We start from the raw sequence: 19,267 nt of genomic DNA, 5'->3' as shown, positions 1-19,267 counted from the left end.
GGCAGGCGGGAATCGAACTCATGCGGAGGTGGCTTTAGCTTCTCAGTGCTGTGCTTTAACCCGCTGCGCCACCAGGGAGGGCCCACAAATTAAGTTTTAAAGCAAGATATTCTTAACTTTGTTTCTCTCCATCTCCCCTCCCTCCGTCCTTCCTTCTTCTCAGTAAAAACGATATGGCTGGATAGATGGAGTGCCTTAATTTTTAAGGCATTTGAAAAAGCCCTTTATGATAGTCTTGCTAACATGTCAATGAAATATGGACTTGATAGTGACTTAATTGGGCAACTTTATATTTGGCAGTAGAGCTATATTTACAGAGTATTGACTACTAGATATTTGTCAGCTAAGATGGAGGTGGTGTACCACAAGACTGCTTTTGGTGCAGTCTTTTCCAACATTTTTATTATAATTCGAATGACTAAATAGAAAGAATGCATATCAATTTGTAGGTGATGCATCATGGTGAGGACTTTTTTGGTTGTGAAAGAAACCTAACTCAAACTAATTTAAGCAAATAAGAAATATTTATAGGTTCTAAGAAATGGAATTGATTAGTTTTGGGCAGGGACTCAAAAAATGTCATCAGGATTCTGTCTTTGCTCATGTCCCTGTTCTACTTTCTTCTGAATTGGCAAGTATACTTCATAATGTTAGGAGAAATTGCCACTGGCAGCTCTAAATTGTATTAGTTCTTTCAAATTCAAGGGCCAAAGCAAGAAAGAATCTCTACAGCCTGTGAAGCAAATATTCTATGTCCTTTTGGTAGAGTTAAGCCCATTCCTGTAATAGAATGAGGTTGGGGGAATGGATTTCCCACAGAAAAGTGTTCTACTAGAAGAAGGAAATAGGAAAACATTATGAAAAGTCAAAGCTGTGCTATCATGAACCACTCCAGCTACTTCCAAAGAAGTAGCTCAAACACTGAATGTCTGAATGGAGAGTGACAATGGCACAAGAGACTGAAAGATGAGATTGAGTTTAACAATTCCATTTATTACCTTTATATAACATCATCATTATTATTGGCTAATATTTGTTAAATGTTTACTGTGTCCTGGGCACTGTATACTAAGCACTTTACATTCAGTTGATTACTATAATGACTTTATGAAAAATAACTCTTGATGTCTTAATTTTACAGAAGAAGAAAGTAAGGCTCAGAAAGATTACATATGTCTATGGTTACCAACTATTAAGTAAACTGAAATTTCATCCAGTCTCTTTTAAAAAGACAGGCATTTGTAGTTTAAATCAATTACTTTCATATATTTTGTATGAACACATAATGTACAGAATAGTGTGCACTGTCTTTTAAGTAAAAAGGTACACATAAGTAAGCAACTACATATACATTAACTTGGTTGCTTTTGGGAAAGGAAATAGGACCATTGTAGATCCTTTGCATAAAAACACATAGATCTTATATGTGTTTTTAATTTTAAAAAGTCAACCTTAAAAGTATAAAAATTTGGGGAACTTGACTGATTAAAAGTTTGAGTAGAAAAGGTTTAATGAGTTGTAATAGATGTGAAATTCAATAAATGCTTTAGAGTAACTTGACTCAGAATAGCTAATAAAGGTTGTTATTTGAGATCACCAGTATATTATAGGCATACTGCTAGTAATCTGACATATATTAAAGAATTCAGTCTTTTAAATCACCCCAGTAAAGTGAAGGGATATTCTCTATCCACATTGGTTAATTAGATGCTCTTTTCTACATTATGTTATTATGATTTTATCTGTGCATATTCTTCTAGGAATAGCTATATGATATAAAGTGTGATGCTGTAGCATAAATGTGCTCTTTAGGAACCCAAATCAGATTTGCTGTGTAAAGTGCTTCTTTAAATAGAAAGATCTTTCATTGGATCACCAGTTTCTCCTGTCAAATCTGTTACCCTTATGTGAAGTTACACAAAATCAGGGAATATTCTGTGATTTTCTAGAACACAAAATCACCTAGGAGACACTTGGGCACCGAAGCCTAAGCAAATGGCTGTTTCCTACTTGGAAATATTCCACAGTGATAAGGTGTCCATAATCAGCATTTCATCTACACCATATAATACTCTTCATACCCTTAGAAGTTTTGTCTCTTCTACCGTTAGCTTAAATAGAAAATATAAGGCAGGAAAACTTTTTCTTTTAAAGATTTATCTATCTATTTATTTATGCACACAAGAACTGGGAGACCAGAGATGTGGTGAGTGAGAGGACTCACCATAGATTGAGAAAGAATAGGGAGCAGAATAGGTAGATTGACTGAAATACACTGCTGAGGGGAGCAGTGGCCCATCAGGAGAGATCTGCCACACCATGTGGGTCTCCCCCCTGGCTGGGGATTGAACTTGTGCTGCAATAGCTGCTTTAACCCATTGCACCACCAGGGAGGGTGCCAGGAAGGAGATCATGGCTCCTGGTTAATTAAACACCCATTTTAAAAATATCTTTTAGATATTGGCATGTTTAGGTTCTGAACTACTAAGTTTTCAATTTCAGGCAAGTCTTATCATTCAAAATTTGAAAATAAATTGATACAAGGGCATGATTTCACCTGCCCCCAGCAAGGGTAAGAGTCACTTTTATCATTAATGATCACCATTAATTTGTCCATTTCGTCAACTTTTAATTGAGCCCTTCATTCTCTCAAATTTTTAAAAGACTTATACTTGGTTGGTGAAGATGACTAATACATTAACAGCCCTTACTTGTAAAAACTAGGACTTAGGACTATTATTATATTCCATTCTTGCTAATTATTTTTTCTACCTACTTGTCTTTTTTTTCTTCATCTTTCTTTCCAAACTCTGGTAGTCACTCTTATTTACCCACTGAATGGCAATTTCTCTCAACTTCCTTGATACCAAAATACTAGTTTTGTTTGGGAATCACATGGCTATAAATGCTTGTGGGAAAACTGAATCCTTTCCCAACCCCAGAATGAAAAACTTGACTAGTTTTGAAAATATAGCCCTCAAGACCCCTAGATATCTCCAAGACCTTTTAAGAAATTCTTCTAGGTCGCAACTATCTTCATAATAATACTAAGACATTATTCACCATTTTCATTTGTTGTCATTTACATTGATAGTACAAAAGCAATGGTGGGTAAAATAGGTGGTATCTTGACTTAAATCAAAGCAGTGGCATCAAATTATACTAGTGTAGCTATCACATTCTTCACTGGTATACCCTTAAAGTAAAAGTTTTTTTTTTTTAAGATTTATTTATTCATACATACAAAACTGGGGTATAGGCCAGAGGTGCAGGGTGGGTGAGAGGATTCATCAGAGACAGAGCGGGGAGCAGAATAGGCAGATCTATGAAGTACAGTGCTGAGGGGAGCAGCGGGCGGGTCAGTAGAGGTCTGCCAAACCATGTGGATCACCTCCAGGGCAGGGGGGGATCGAACTCATGTTGAAGTGGAGTTAGCTTCTTAGTGCTATGTTTTAACCCACTGCACCACTAGGGAGGGCCCAAGTAAAAGATATTTAAAAACTGTAAAAGCCAGTTCCACTTTAAAATATCTTTAATAAAACAGTAAAAATTACTGATTTATTAAACCTTGACCTATGAGAACATGTCGTTTTTTAAAATATAATATAGTAGTTTATTTTTATATCATTTTTTACTTTTTTTTTTTTTTCATCTCAATTGTAATCCCCATGGGTTTCCCATCACCAAGTCATCCATGGAGAACATGTCCTTTTATATGCTATGTGACCAAATGGGAAGTACACAGAAAACACTTATGCTGCATGCCCAAGTACAAATGTTTGTCTCAAGGAAAAGCAGTTGTACTATTGAGTTGTGAACTGGACCTAGCCAGTTTTGTTTTTTTTTATATATAAAGAAGTCCTTGCTTACATTCTCTATAGTGCATTAGCCTTCACAATTTTTTTTTTAAAGATTTATTTATTTATTCATACAGAACTGGGGTACAAGCCAGAGATGCAGGGGGTGGTGAGAAGCTTCACCAGAAACAGAGTGGGGAGCAGAATAGACAGATGGACAAAGTACACTGCTGAGGTCAGGAGAGGTCTGCTGCACCGTATGGGTCACCTCCTGGGCGGGGATAGAACTCACACTGAAGCTGATGTGGCTTGCTTACAGTGCTGCGTCCTAACCTGCTGCACCACCAAGAAGGTCCCTGACCTAGCCAGTTTTATACTGAAGTGCCATTTTCATTTGTGTAACTGACAAATTAATAGTTTTTCAGAGTTGGAAAGTTTGCATTTTCTTAAAAATGTATTAAACGAACCTATTACTCCAAGGAAAACAGCTGATAATATTTATTATTAATGATAAAGTTTTGACCTCTCAAGCAAATACCTTTTGGGAAAATTTATAGTTTGACTATTTTACTATTACTTGAAGCATTTTCTGATGAGCTCAGAGGCAATATTAATGAATATGACTTTTTGTTATTAATGAAATCCGTCAGTATTTGAAAGCTATATAACTCAACAAATCATTATTTTCCAAATAATGAATGCATGATTTTAAAAAGGAAAAAACAAATTATTCATGGGTAAAAGAAACATTTAAAGTGCAAAAGACATCAATGAATTATAATGTAATAGAGTATAAAAGCTTATAGATTCCACGTTGCTACTAATCTTTAAGAACTATAGTTTGTTTAATTTTTTGTGTCATATCAGAGAATATCCATAATTATTTGAAGGAGAAATACTTTGTGTGTGTGTGTGAGGCCAGTTTTTTAATATACTTTAACTAAAATGTTTCACTGATTGAATGCAAAAATAGACTTGAGAATCTAGCTGTTTGCCATTAAACCAGGCACTAAAGAGGTTTGCAAATGTAAATCAGTTCCTCTCTTCTCTATTTTATTATCACATCCTTTTAAAAAATAGCTTTTTTTATTTACAACATATATTAACATTTACTAGACTTTTAATATTATTTTAAATAAGTTCATGCATAGTCAAATTTTACTTTTTAAATTCTAATGTGGTAAATATCAGTATATATTCTCTACATAAATAAAAGTTCTTTGTGGTTCTCAATTTTTATTGCTCTTCTTACTTTGAGATTGTTGCAGTTACTTATGATGCAGCCCACAAACTTATCAGATTTCATCCATTTTGTTTGTACTCTTTTGTGTAATGTGTGAGTGTATATTTCTCTGTGTGTTTAGTTTTGTGCAGTTTTATCTCATGTGTAGGTTTGGGTGTCTGTCACACAAAGCGCAGAACAGCTCCATCAATACAAGAATTATTTGTGTTGTCTTTCCTCACCCACCTCCTTTCTAATTCCCACCAACCCTCACCCCTTGGTCACTACTAATCTGTTCTCTGTTTCTCTAATTTTGTATTTCAGACTTGTTAGTTTTTAAAAACAATTTATTTGGTACTTATTAAAATGTTTATATGTCTCAGTTTTAAGTTCTCACATAAATAAATATCAGTAAATACAAGTCTGCATAAATAAAAGCTCATGGAGAATTATTCCAATTTCTCCTGCTGAAGCTACTGCAAATGGATACCGTTTGTGATATCTCGATTGAGAATTCTCATATTTTAAAACAGGACCATTAGTATGAGTGATGATTGAAATCTCTAATCCCAGTTTGGTTCATTGATGTCATAGGTTAAATTGAGAATTAATCTTTGTGATTCTGCATGACGGAGGAAAAGACTTTAGCTTTCTTTTTTTTTTTTTTTAAATTTAAAAAAATACAGAACTGGGGTACAGGCCAGAGGCTCAGGGGCGGTGAGAGGCTTCACCAGAGACAGAGTGGGGAGCAGAACAGGCAGATCGAAGAAGTACACTGCTGAGGGGAGCAGCGGGCGGGTCAGGAGAGGTCTGCCTCACCATGTGGTTACCTCCGGGGCAGGTGGGGATCGAACTCATGCGGAAGCGGCTTTAGATTCTCAGTGCTGTGCTTTAACCCGCTGTGCCACCAGGGAGGGCCAACTTTAGCTTTCTATTGTATTTACCTTAAATGGCTTGTGTGTTATTTTTTGTTTGTTCGTTTATATATCTTTTTTTATAGTTTATTAATTTATACATATAGAACTGGGGTACATACATACAGAGATGTGGTACATGAGAGGATTCACCAGAGGCAGAGTGGAGAACAGAGCAGGTAGATGTACTGAAATACACTGCTGAGGGGAGCAGCTGGCAGGTCAGAAGTCTGCCATGCCATGTGAGTCACCTCCTTGGGGGAGGGGGGGAGGTGTCAAACTCATGCTGCAGTGGCTGCAATAGCTTTATAGTGCTGTGCTTTAACCCATTGCTTTACCAGGGAGGACCCTAGTTTATATATCTTAATGGGTAAGGGAATAGAGCAGAGATAACACACCCTAACTCTGACTTTCTAGGAAATAAGTATATGAAAATAGGTAAAAAGCATTTGCAGCTAAAAAGTGAACTTTTTCTCAAATTCTTTGTTCTTGAGAAGCTAATTCTAGTGTTTCAATTAGAATACTACAGGGATGGGAGGGAGGGATCATCAACATTCTGTGGGGAAAAAAAGTCATTTCAGAGATAATACTTAGGTTCCTGTCATCACTCATCAGCTGCAAAGTTAATGAGTTTGCTAAAAGAAAATGTGAATTTCAAGTAGGCAGAAGATTTAAGAGAAGAGATGCTTCATTCAACAAAAATCTTTGTCAATGTAGTAGACGTAATAGACACTACCACGTGATTTCTGTTGTGCATTGATTCCATTTATGATATTTTTCCTCTGTTATATTTCCAGCAAAATTTATCTGTTCTCCCACATTGGAAATTTTGAAATATTTGAATGTTAGGACTATTCAATCTGCAATCTCTTTATCAGAAGAGATCTTTAGGTCCTGAATCTGAGACTGTAGAGGGATCATTGCAGAATTCTTTCTAATGAGTCTGAAGTCTTCAAATTGTATTTGTACTGCACTAGTATATACTAGTATATTTACTAGTATATATTGGGATAGCCTTTGCTGTTGACCTTGACCAGGTGCTCTTTGGTTAAAATTGAGTGCTAAAGTTAGTCTCCTGTGAATAATAGAACATTTTGTTTCCAAGAACTATTGATATCTGGTTATGGTGCCAGCTACTGTGTTTTTCTTTTTCCTCCTTGTCTTCTGTTACAAGATATCTTAAAAATTAACCAGATTTGCAATCTAATTCTTTTTCAAAGCAACCTAAATGTAATCTTAAACTCAGTAAACCAGCAACCTCTTTTTTTTTTAACCTTGAACAGAGAATATTTAGTGTTTGAAAAGGTATTGATTTCCTCCCCGACGACATACTTAAATGTGCTGTTTGGGGACTTACTTGGAATATTCTACTATATTCTCATAGGAGCTTTGTGAAAAAGAGCAATTCATGTTTTTCCCTCAGTCCTCAAACCTAACCTCAACATCCTTATTCCAAGATTTCTACCCACCAGATTCTCAAAAGGAGGAATCACTTATCTTCCAGAATAAGCAAAGATAATTCTTAGTTATTAAAAAGAAAGAAAAACACAGTTCAGTTTTATATTATACATAGGTATGGGGAATACTTCTATGTTAGTCCAATTTCTATACCTTGTTCACTTATATTGCAGTTAGTATTGCCTGTGCTAAGTGACTGTAAAATCCTGAAGAACCTTTAGAATTGTTGAAGAAGGAGAACTTCTTATTAATACAATATTCTGTATATCTTATATTGTTTCTACACAATTTTACTTGATGTTCTGAATAAATTCCAACATTCATCTAACAGTTATTTTTCAGTCTTGAATAAAAGGGAGTTTCTTGGAGCTACCAGCTTTCCTGTTTTTGACTGTGAATGTGTAGATATCAAACTCATTTTTGTAAAGGGCAGAGGGGAGGAGCTCTCCCAAAGATTTTTTTCAGTTCATTTCCCCTCCATCAACACCTCTTATGTGTGGGAGGCAGCTGAAGTCAGTGTATAATTATTTCTTGCAGGGAGATTAATGGCTCTGGCCTTTCTGTATTCTCTCGGTCCTCATTTCTATGTCACCTGCCTATCAGCACTCAGATCCCTAATTGGTGCTGTTAGACTAATAGCTAAAGGTGTATTGAAAAGAAGTATCATAAAAGATAAAGGACATGAACTACTGGAAAACTTAAGAGACTTCCATTTTTAATTTCTCTGTAAATCTCCTTTCAGATTTTTGTTTTGTTTTGTAGTTATTTACTTCTCCATTCAGCTGAGCCCCATGGGCTCACTGTAGCACTTCTTAGTATTTTAGAATGAGAATTGGTCCAGCTTTTATTGTTGTTATTATAGTTAATGAGGTATTTAATGATCCAAACTTTTTATATTCCTTATTTTCCCTACTGGTACCAGTCGTCTGACAATCACTGCTCTTGTTGGGAAAGTTGGCAAAATGAGTCCTTTTCTGATTTTTAGCTTCTCCTGGAGAGTGATAAATGAAACTGTTTGTTTAGTTGAGCAGTAAAATATGAAATCTCATAAAAAACACCTAGGTTATTAGATGAATATCACAGAGCTACTTACTATGCACTATGGCTTAACATAGATTATAGATATGACCAAACGGTAATTAGCAGAGTCGAAGCTGTAATTAAACATTAGTGTGCTGCTCTATGATTTCTCCTTAAATTTCTGTTGCAGTGTAGAAGGAACTGAATAGTTCTAAAACGATAGGTGATTTCTCTTCTTCCGACCCCACCAAATCTCTCTTAATTGCTTAAAAAATACATCATCATTATGCTAACATAGATCATGAACTTTTTTTAAAGATTTATTTATTTATGCATACAAGAACTGGAGTGCAATCTGGAGGGGTGGGGAGTAAGAGGATTCACTAGAGACAGAAGTGGGTACAGAACTGGCAGATTGATTGCTACTGCTGAAGGAGCAGCAGGCAGGATAGGAGAGGTTTGCCCTGCCATGTGGGTCACCTCCCTGGCCAGGGATTGAATTGATGCTGCAGAGGCTGTGGATAGCTTCCTAGTGCTGCTGCTTCTTAAACTATTGTGACACTAGGGAGGGAGGGCCCATATCATGAACTCTTATTTAATGACTTTGACCAGTAAGGGTGGTTTGGTACATATGTTAAACAGTTCCTCATTTGTCAATTTTGTTATTCTAGTCTTCAGTCCAGCTAATTGTGTTTATTCTCTTCCTTTTCAGTTCTGTAGCAAAGTTTAATTTGGCAAACTACCTGAAATGCAGCAGTGGTGTTTCCAACCTAGATCCATCAGTACGTAATTAGGGGAATAGCTAGAAGAATTGAATAACCTAAACAGAAATGAAACAACTTTCAGAAAAGAGCTATCCTTCCTTGATGGGAAGGAAAAAGAAAGAAAAGGGGTGGGGTGGGGGTGAGAGTAGGAAGAGAAAGGGAGAGAGTGAGTGAGTGTGTAGAAAGATTTATTTATTTATGCATACAGGACAGAGGTGCAGGGGCTGTGAGAGGATTAACCAGAGATAGAGCAGGAAGCTGAAGTACACTGCTGAAGGGAGCAGTGGGCGAGATAGAAGAGGTCTGCTGCACCATGTGGGTCTAGCTTGTGATGAAGAGGCAGCTGTGGCTAGCTTTGCATATGGTACTTTAACACACTGTGCCACCAGGGAGAGTCTGTCTAGAAGATTTTTTTTAATTTTTTAAAATTTATGCATATAGAACTGGAGTACAGGCCAGAGGTGTGTGTGTGGGGTGGGGGTGGGGGTTCACCTAAGACAGAGTGGGGAGCAGAACAGGCAAATCTACTGAAATAAATCCCTGAGGGGAGCAGCTTCGTAGTACTGTGCTTTAACCTGTTGCGACACCAGGGAGACCCCTCTCTAGAAGATTAAGATAATCTTTATCTAACAAAGAGGGCTTTGCAGGAATTTCTCCTGCTAGTAGAAGAAAAGTACAGAAAAGGAATGTACCTCTAATTATGAAATTGCTGTGTTTCAATTCTTCCCTAAGAACAGAGAAATAGAAGTAAGGTAAAGGGTAAAGGTAGATGATCCATTTGGTGATGGGAAGCCCAAGGGGATTACAACTGAGATGGAAAAATCCACAAAATGATGTAAAAATAAGCTATTATATTATTCATAAAAAAAACCCAGATGATCCATATTCTTTTGCCTTTAATTTTCCCTTTCTAGTAACTATCAAGGGTAAAATATCCAGGAATCTTTTATCTTTCTTTTCAAAGAGTTATGAGCCAATTTCTTAGAGCATTCTTCAAAGGGTTTAGTGATAACAGCCAGATTCCTACCACTACATGGTGGTAGTCATAGTTGTAGACATATTAGTAGAAATAGAAAGTATCATTTACTTTCTGTATTGCTTTTAACATCTTCAAGTATTTGATAGAAATTTTATAGAATCATGCAAGGTTCTTTTGTATTCTGAGGTTTCCTGATTAAATTACAAATGCTTGATCTTCAAACATTAGAAGAGAGTAAAAAAAAAAAAAAGTCCTGATAGAATTCCAGATACATTGTTTCTCTTTGATTAAATTTTATGAAAACTGTGGTATATAAAACATACTTTGAACTCTTGAAAATGATGATCTGCAAACAGCAATGACTTTCTAAACCAAGAAGTCAGAACTAGCTGAAGGGAATGGAAGCAATACCTAGATCTCAGCTTCTAGAGTAGTATTCAAAGCTGGAAGGTTGTGTTCGTGTGTGTGCACGCATGCACATGTATGTCTTAGGGAAGAAGTAGGCAGATTATAGGTAGAGTGATAGTCTTGCCATAAACTATTCCAGAAGCTTGGATTATGGATACATGTGTGGGTGCTATTGATTTTAGTTTGTTGAAAGAGTACATTCAACCTGAACTAAAAATTCTAGGTTTTTGATTGGTATCGTAGTTAATCTTCAGGGAAGATCAATCATTGTATTGACCACAGATATACAAACTGTGTTAGAATCTGGAATAATAGATTCACAGAGTTGGTACTTTGTCAACCTGTTGTCAAGATTTAAAGAGTTAAAGGATTTTTATTTTTTATCACTTTATTACCACTTCTAACTCTTGATGTGTTACATAAGTCTTGGCATCTAAGGTAGTTACATTGTAGTTTTGGAGGTCCTAGTTTTGGAAGTAGACTGCCGGTTCTAGTGTTCGACTATTTCTGTCTTTGTGGGATAACTATCTGCAGTCTGCTATGGATTGGCTTCTGATTAGTAAAAGCACATGTTTCTTACAGATGCATTTGATGTCAGATTCACACTCCAAAATGTCATTCTCATTAACCAATCACTGTTATAATCTCTCAGGATTAGAAACCCCCATCACTTTGCTCCCAGCCCTTTTATAACCTTTATGTAGATTTCCTGGTAGCTAAAGATAAAGTTCTAATTTTCTTGAAGTAGCATTTCTAGCAACTGGGAATTTCTTTCCCCTTTTATTACCACCTTTTTTTCTTAAATTTTATATCTATGTGTAATATATTACTTGTTGAGTGATAGATTGGTGGGAATCATAGCAGTGACGGTAGTAGAAGTCTGGCCATTTCTTTCTTACCAGTCTGTGTGCTCTTTTGAAATCTGGCACAAATTTGGATACAGTTTTATCCAAGCTCAGTTTATAAGAAAAATCATTAATAAGAAATAAAGCTTCTCCTCGCACACGGTGCACATATGTAAGCCACTAGGTTTGTGGTTATCATAAGCTAGACTTGAAAGGATGGACCTTAGTCTTTTCTTTTAGAGCCCTCTGTACTCTGGTAAGAAAGGTTTTAGGACTAGGTTAAATGCATAGGTGTTAACCTCTAAATATTCTCCCTGCAACTCAGCAACAACTTTCTCTTCTCCGACAGATGGAGTCTCCTGTCTCTACACCAGCGGTGCTGCCACTGCACCTTTTAGTGCCAGTGGTCAGTAATGACATCTCATCCCCCTGTGAGCAGATCATGGTTCGTACTCGATCAGTCGGAGTCAATACATGCGATGTGGCTTTAGCCACAGAGCCTGAGTGCCTGGGCCCCTGTGAACCTGGAACAAGTGTCAATCTTGAGGGCATCGTGTGGCAGGAAACAGAAGATGGTAAGTGCTGGTGTGGTTTTTCCATCCTTTCTCAATGTGCGTTTTTAGAAGAGCCCAACAGGGTCACACTGTTACAAATAATACTGAGTATTTAGAGTCTTGAGTAACTCTGGTCTGCTGATGATACCTATGCAGAGGGTTATAGTGAACGTTTTAGCAAAATCTCTCAGCTTCTAGGAATTTCCAATACCAATCTTTTAGATAATTTATCCCCCCTCATAGCTATTCAGCAGTGGTAGCCTGGTTCATAAGCAGTCATTTTATAGGTGCGGCCAGGTAAATCAAGCTCTGTCTATACTTTCCATATCCCTTTTTTTTTTTGGAAGATTTATTTATTTATGCATACATGAACTGCGGTACAGGCCAGAGGTGTGGGGGTAAGAGGATTCACCAGAGAGAGTGGGGAGCAGAACAAGTAGATAAACTGACATACACCACTGAGAGTAACAGCAGGCGGGTCAGGAGCGATGTGCATGGCCTGTGGGTCAGCTCCCTTGCCGGGGATTGAACTCATGCTGCAGTGGCTGTGGACAGCTTCATAGTGCTGCACTTTAACTCCTTACACCACCAGAGAGGGCCCTCCTATTCTTTTATTTAGGAAAATTAAAATATTAATGAACTTCTGGGTCAAGCTTGAAGAGAAAAAGTAATAAAAGGGCAGTGTGGGAGTCAAGGAAATGTAAAATAGTCGACGGTTTTTTGTTTGTTTTGTCCTGTTTTTAATTTTTTTTAACTTTTAAATTTTCTTACATTGTTCATTTTTGTACAGTATTTGATTTCTCCTCTGGGGTTGTAGTCCCCATGAATTTCCCACCACCACATCACCCTTGAACTGTCATCATAGTCCCTTGTGCTCTTCCCTCCTTTGATTTCACCTTACTTCTTCCCCTCCCCTGCTGTATGTCCCAGCCTACAAATCTTGTCTCTCTCTCTCTCTTTTTTTTTTTTTGACCTTTTATTTGGTTTCCCTGTATTCCTCCTATAAGTGAAACCATCTGATATTTTTCTTTTTCCTTCTGACTTATTTCACTGAGCATAATCCCTTCCAGTTCCATCCATATTGCTGCAAATGGCATGAGTTTATCTTTTTTGATTGTGTATTATATACCACATCTTCTTGATCCATTCATCTGTTTTAGGGTATTTAGGTTGTTTCCATATCTTTGCTATTGTAAATATTGTTGCATTGCACATAGGAGTACAGGTTTCCTTTCAAATTGATGTTTTTGTGTCCTTTGGGTAGATTCTTAGGAATGGAATCGCTGGGTCATATGGTGGCTCCACTTTTAGTAATTTGAGGATCTCCACACAGCTTTTCATAGTGGTTGGACCAGTTTGCATTCCCACCAGCAGTGTAAGAGGGTTCCGTTTTCTCCACATCCTTGCCAGCATTTGTTGTTGCCAGTTTTTTTAATGTGGGCCGGAAAATAGTCGCTGTTAAATTGACTTAGTGTTGGCTCATTGAAAATGCAACCCTTGCCTTATTTTTAACACCTGGAGTTGCAGCCAGCTCCTTTCCACTGGTTGCCCAGCCACACTTCATGCATCTGTCACTTAGTACAGATTTTCTAGGCCAAGGCAATAGGGAAATGTCCACATGGTCTTGTTTTGAGGCTTCCACTAAGCAGTTGGCTCACTGTAGGGTGCTGCTGCCCAAGTCTGCCGGCCAGTGTCTTGTATATTCCATTTGCCCCTGAGAACAGTATCTCTTTTGTTTTAAAAGTTCGTAAACCTAAAAAAGACGGAGTGCAGTTGGGACTTCACCAGGTATTTCAGATCCCTTGGTGCCATCTGTAGCAATTTGATTTCAACACATACAATCTTTTTGAAATGAATCCAAGTCCTCGTTGTGTGCTTACGGAGACGGGCCTCAGAGTCCCATCAGGTCTCTGCATCAGTAACCAGACTGTCAAAGCATCTCCATTCTGAGGAATCTAGGGGCCCAAAGGAGCAAAGCTAATTATCTCTGATTATCATAAGCTATTTTATCAGTCAGCTTGTGGAAATTCAGGTGTTTCATTCTAATATTCGAATATTTGCTATAATTCAGTATTTATTTAAAAGTGCAATAACTACTGATATGATACAGGCTAAGAATGCTTGTTCCTGGCTTTCTCATCAGCATCAATAGAGTAACATTGCTGATGAGGTTTACTGTCTGCATGAAACCATCATGCAAAAAAGGGAAACCTTTTGTGTTAGAAACTGATGTAGAGACAGTGAAGAGGTTGACTCTGGATATATGTAAACAATATACAATCTGGAAATTATAAGTGACTGTCCCTGATTTTCTTTTTTAAATATACCTGTACTTTTCACAGTACTCGTCACAATTTACAGTTTTGTATCTATATAATTTTATTTTTTTATTAATATGTATTTCTTCCACTGTTTTAGAAGTTCTTTGAAGTTAAGGGCTCTATTTTGTATACCATTCTATTCATAACTCTGAACACCAGGTACCTCAAAAGCACTTGAATGAATGCTTGCCTATATGTAATCATTTCTGGCACAATGTTATTATCTAACAGACATTATAATATTGTTTGAATTTAGGAACTATGTCAAAATTCCATACCTTCTCTGAAACTGAGAATACTACTTTCACTATATTTGAGATCACTCTCATTTTTTTAAATGTGTAGGATTTTTAGTTCTCATACTTTTAATACCGATGATACTATATTCCAGAATTCAGCACCTTTCTTCTTTGTTTTACTTGCATTCTATAGGAAAAAGAATTATTCTGCAGTTACTTTCCTTTCTGGCTATTCCAGAGGGTTTTCACGTAAGCAACATGTCATCCCAAGTTTTGAATTGGGATCAGAGCTGGTGTCATATTCCCTTTCATCTTTAGGTATCAGGAAGTCATGCAAAAAGATCATCATGTGCAGATCCAGAATATCTAGTATATTGAGTTATTCTCAAGTTAATAATAAGAACTATTTACTATACTTAAAAAAATTCATCTGCCATCTAGGCCTTTTGTCTGCTCCCTGCTTCACTTCTAGCTTTCTCTTTGCCCAGCAAACTACTATCTTCAAATGGAAAAACCCCTACAGTTTAGCAAGAAGCTGTGACTGTTGGCCTCTGAGAAGAACGGAAGCCTTGAGATCTCTGTAAAACTGAACTACCATGCTGAGAACAGGTGTAGGGGTTATGGCCTTAATTCTTCCTGCTTTCTTTACTTGCATGTCTTGTAGCATTGCTTCTTTCTGCCATATCTCTCACTGTAAACTTTGTGTTGGAGACATCTTAAATTCCTGCAGAGCCACTCTCTTTTTAAGTTGTTCTTAATTCAGCCAGTACTGCAAAGATCCTCCTTTACTAGGCTCAACGTTAGGACTATTAAGAAGACCTGAAAGTAACCTGAAATGTTTTCATCAGCTTTTTTGAGAGTTAATCTTTAGCACTTATTCAGAAGTCTGATTCTACCTGATTTCATTTTTTTCCCCCATCTCACTTAAAATCAAAATATTAGGTTCCAAGTATACTACTCCTAGTTCACAAGACAAAATCTTAACAAAGGGTCCTAGAAACAACGTATAAGAAACCTTAAGTTATACCACATACTTCTGCTGAACAAAAATTTCTTAGTGGTTTTTGGTGTTTTAAAAAAAACACAAGACTTGGCCCTCCCTGGTGGCGCAGGGGTTAAAGCACTGCACTGAGAAGCTAAAACCACTTCCGCATGAGTTCGATTCCCACCTGCCCCGATTCCCACCTGCCCCGGAGGTGACCACATGAAGTGGCAGACCTCTCCTGACCTCCCGCTGCTCCCCTCAGCAGTGTACTTCGTCCATCTGCCTGTTCTGCTCCCCACTCTGTCTCTGGTGAAGCCTCTCACCGCCCCTGAGCCTCTGGCCTGTACCCCAGTTCTGAATGCACAAATAAATAAATCTTTTAAAAAAATCACAAGACTGACTTTAGATAAACAACTCCAGGAGTTATACTATGGATTCTCTCTATCTTTTTTTTTTTTTTTTATAAGCAACAATACTAAATGAAAGCTCTCAATAATGGCATATTTTACTTTTGCAAATATGCTTTCTGGAAGAATTTGTAGTATAGCAGAAGAAGCACTAGAGTGAAAATCAGAAAACCTCCCTACCTCTGCCACTGTCATTGTGACCTATTGGCCTCTGGTTGGAACCTGTGGCAGTTGGTGCCCTGTTCCCTTTTCCCAAAACAAGCAGCTGTACCCACAATGTATTTTTCATTTACTATGTATGCCATAAAGAAGAAAATTGAGGAAACATTGAGTTAGGAGTGTTCAGGCAGGCCAGGGCTGATACGATGGCTTCATGTCATCAATGTTCTAAGCTTTTTAACTTTACTTCTTTTTTGCAGAATTGCTAATATAGCTCTAGTTATCATGGATTTCCATACTTAAAATAGGAGAAGAATAAAACCACCTGTCTCCCACCTAATCTATTTCTCTTCAAAAAGCTTACCCAGAATAGGCACTTTCAAGACTTATATTTATAGCTCTTTGGCTATCCCTTCTGCAAGAAAGGTAAGAAAGTACAGCTTTCTTAGCTGGATAAATGGTTTCTCCAAACAAAATTATCTCTTGCTAAGGGAGAAGGGGAAGTAGTTAGAAAACTGTGCCACACTTTTCTGCAGAGCCTTCACACACCATAATTTCCAGAAGTTTTTATTTCAGCAGCCTCCTTTAAATGAGTACAATCATATAGTCCTGGCTGTAGCTTCTTCCTAATAAACAATCCCCAAAATTTCCTTTCTAGACTTGTCCTTTTGCCTAATTCCATTCATACTGATGACTGAAACTTTACCAGAAGGTGATTTCTTAAATTCAAAATGTCTAAGAAAATAAAAAATAATTAATAAAATGTCTAAGAAAGTATCCTTTCTCCTGAGATTTTGCTTCTTTCATCTTTTGTTTCCCTTAACTAGAGCTACTTTCATCACTGACCGTACCATCCTAGCAGTTTTGAAGCTCAAACTTTCTTAGTTATCACTGACTCTTCATTCTCGATCTCTTTGTATAATTTAAGTGGTTGCTTTCAGGTTTACAATACATGTTTTAAGTTTTCACGGTCCACTAAAATTCAGTATTTTGACCACTTCAAATGGAGTGTAGAAGTTTTATCACCATGTAAGTGCATTTACCTTCCCTTCGTTATGTTATTACTGCTTGTGAGCTATAGGCAATACCAGGCAGTGTTTTAAATAGTTGAAAATGGTGGTGGTGGGGGAGGAGTAAGCAGGTAAGGGTGCTAAAGGGAGGAAGGGGAGGGCAACAAAATGAGAATATTGTGAGGCATGAAAATTTTATGAAACTCAAATTTTGATGTCAATAAGGTTTTATTGGAACAGAGCCACACTAATTTCATGTATTTTCAACCTGATGTTCTCAGATTCCCTCTGTTTCTTTCCTGTCTGAAACTCTGTAATAATTCTGTTTAAACCAGGTTCAATGGCTATGAATTCTCTGAAAATTACTTTACTTCGTCTTTATTCCTAAAATATATATTTTTGGATAAAGATATCTAGGTTTGCATTTCTTTTCTTTTAGCACTTTAAAAATGTTCTGTTTCAAAAAAAAAGTTCTGTTTTCTTTTAGCCTTTCTAGTTTTAGTGAAAAATACAGAATCACTTAAATCATTGTTTCCCTGTAAGTAGTATGCTGTTTTCCCCTGATCGCTTTCAGAGTTTTTTTTTTTCTTTTTCAGCCATGTAATTATAATGTGTGATGTGTCTGACATGAATTTTTTTTAGTTTTATCCTGTTTAGAAGTTAATTTAGCTTCTTGAATTGGTTAATTTGTCTTTTTTCAAAAGTGGGGGTCTTCACCCTTTACTACTTCAAACATTTTTTCTGGCCCCACTCTTTTTCCTCTCCTGAAGCCTTCAAACATGTGAATGTAACAGAGTTTATTTATAAGGGGGAAACTGGAAAAGATTTTAAAAGGAGGAAAGTTTCTTTCTTTTTTTTAAGATTTATTTATTTATGCATACAGAACTAGGGTACAGGCCAGACAGAGGTGCAGGGGTGGTGAGAGGATTTACCAGAGACAGAGTGGGGCCCAGAACAGGCTGACTGATGAAGTACACTGCTAAGAGGAGCAGCGGTCAGAAAGGAGAGGTCTGCCAAGCCATGTGGGCCACCTCCGGGGCAGGGATTCAAACTTGCACTGAAGTGGCTGCTGCTAGCTTGCAGTGCTGTGTCCCAACCCGTTGAGCCACCAGGGAAGGCCAGGGAAAAGTTTCTAAGGCTAAGGATGATTGTCCATCCTACCCTATATAGTGTTATAGTAGTTCAAACTAAAAGCTGCTTGTGAAAAATGGCATTGCCCCTCTCATGCCCACAACTGAGGTTGTGGGACACCAGTAAGTGCCAACTCACTGTGACAGCTAGAAGTAATCACAAGTGGCACTGCTGGGGCAACATCATAACAGCCAGCCAGTAGCAATGATCTGGAGGTGAGGCTAAGTAGCCCCAGAGGCAAGAGCAACAGAAGAAAATTCTAGAGGTGGCAGAGGTACTGGCCAGTGGCAGTGACCAGGAGGTGGTGTTGGAGGATCAGTCAGCTCTTAGAGGTGGCACCAGTCATGCTGGAGGCAGAAGTGGCAATAGATAATTTGAAGCAAAGGTTCAAGTTGGAAATCTGAAGCTAGGAGTTGATGATATTTCCAAGTGGCAATGTGTCAGACCTGAACTGCCCCAATTTTTATGGCTTTTAAAGTCTTTTTATTCTTCCCTGTGCTCTGAGATTTCAGACCTGATTAGTGTGCTTTCAAAATGACGTAGGTTTCAAAACCCAAAACCAAACGCAACCAGTGTGAAACCTGAACTGTGTCTGTTGTGGCAGTGGGCCCAAAGGGTGCAGAGGAGCCAGGCACAGCCTGCCCATACCTGGTTACTAAAAGGGGGCCTCAGAGGAGCCAGACAAGCTCCTCTGCATCTTTGAGCCTGCAGCTGTGGAGTTCCTCTTACACTCTTCTAAAACTACAGTGACATAAATATTAAGCCAGTACTTATTTGTTTCCACTAGAATTCTTACCTGTTTTTTTTTCCTTTATTTGATAATATGGCTGACACAAGGAACTGTGCTTTATATGCAGTTTTATTTCCAAGGACTTGTTCATACTTTACACACACACACACACACACACACACACACACACACACACACACAATTAGTAAATACTTGATTAATAAAATTTATTGTGCCTTGTATCCATATAGTTCAGTCACATAGGGTAAAAAGGCTATGTATTGACTAAAAATAATGAGAACTTTTTTTTTTTTAAGATTTATT

General features: G+C 37.5%; 1 protein-coding gene across 3 annotated transcripts in view; it reads left to right on the top strand.

The window, feature by feature from the left end:
* ZNF609 (zinc finger protein 609) overlaps window positions 1–19,267 on the top strand; it is a 167,968-nt gene that overhangs the window by 105,985 nt on the left and 42,716 nt on the right. For all 3 annotated transcript variants that reach the window (XR_001145724.1, XM_004687682.2, XM_012728660.1), the window contains exon 2: window positions 11,757–11,982. Coding sequence is in view for 2 of the 3 variants with exons in the window: in XM_004687682.2 (XP_004687739.1) it covers window positions 11,757–11,982 (226 nt within the window). In the remaining variant the exon portion in view is untranslated. The remainder of the gene's footprint in view (window positions 1–11,756; window positions 11,983–19,267) is intronic.

Source organism: Condylura cristata, unplaced genomic scaffold (genome assembly GCF_000260355.1).
Source record: "Condylura cristata isolate star-nosed mole 26May11 unplaced genomic scaffold, ConCri1.0 scaffold00023, whole genome shotgun sequence".
In the NCBI taxonomy this organism is placed as follows: Eukaryota; Metazoa; Chordata; class Mammalia; order Eulipotyphla; family Talpidae; genus Condylura; species Condylura cristata.
Note: the sequence above shows the minus strand (reverse complement) of the source record. Positions and strands in the feature narration are given on the sequence as shown.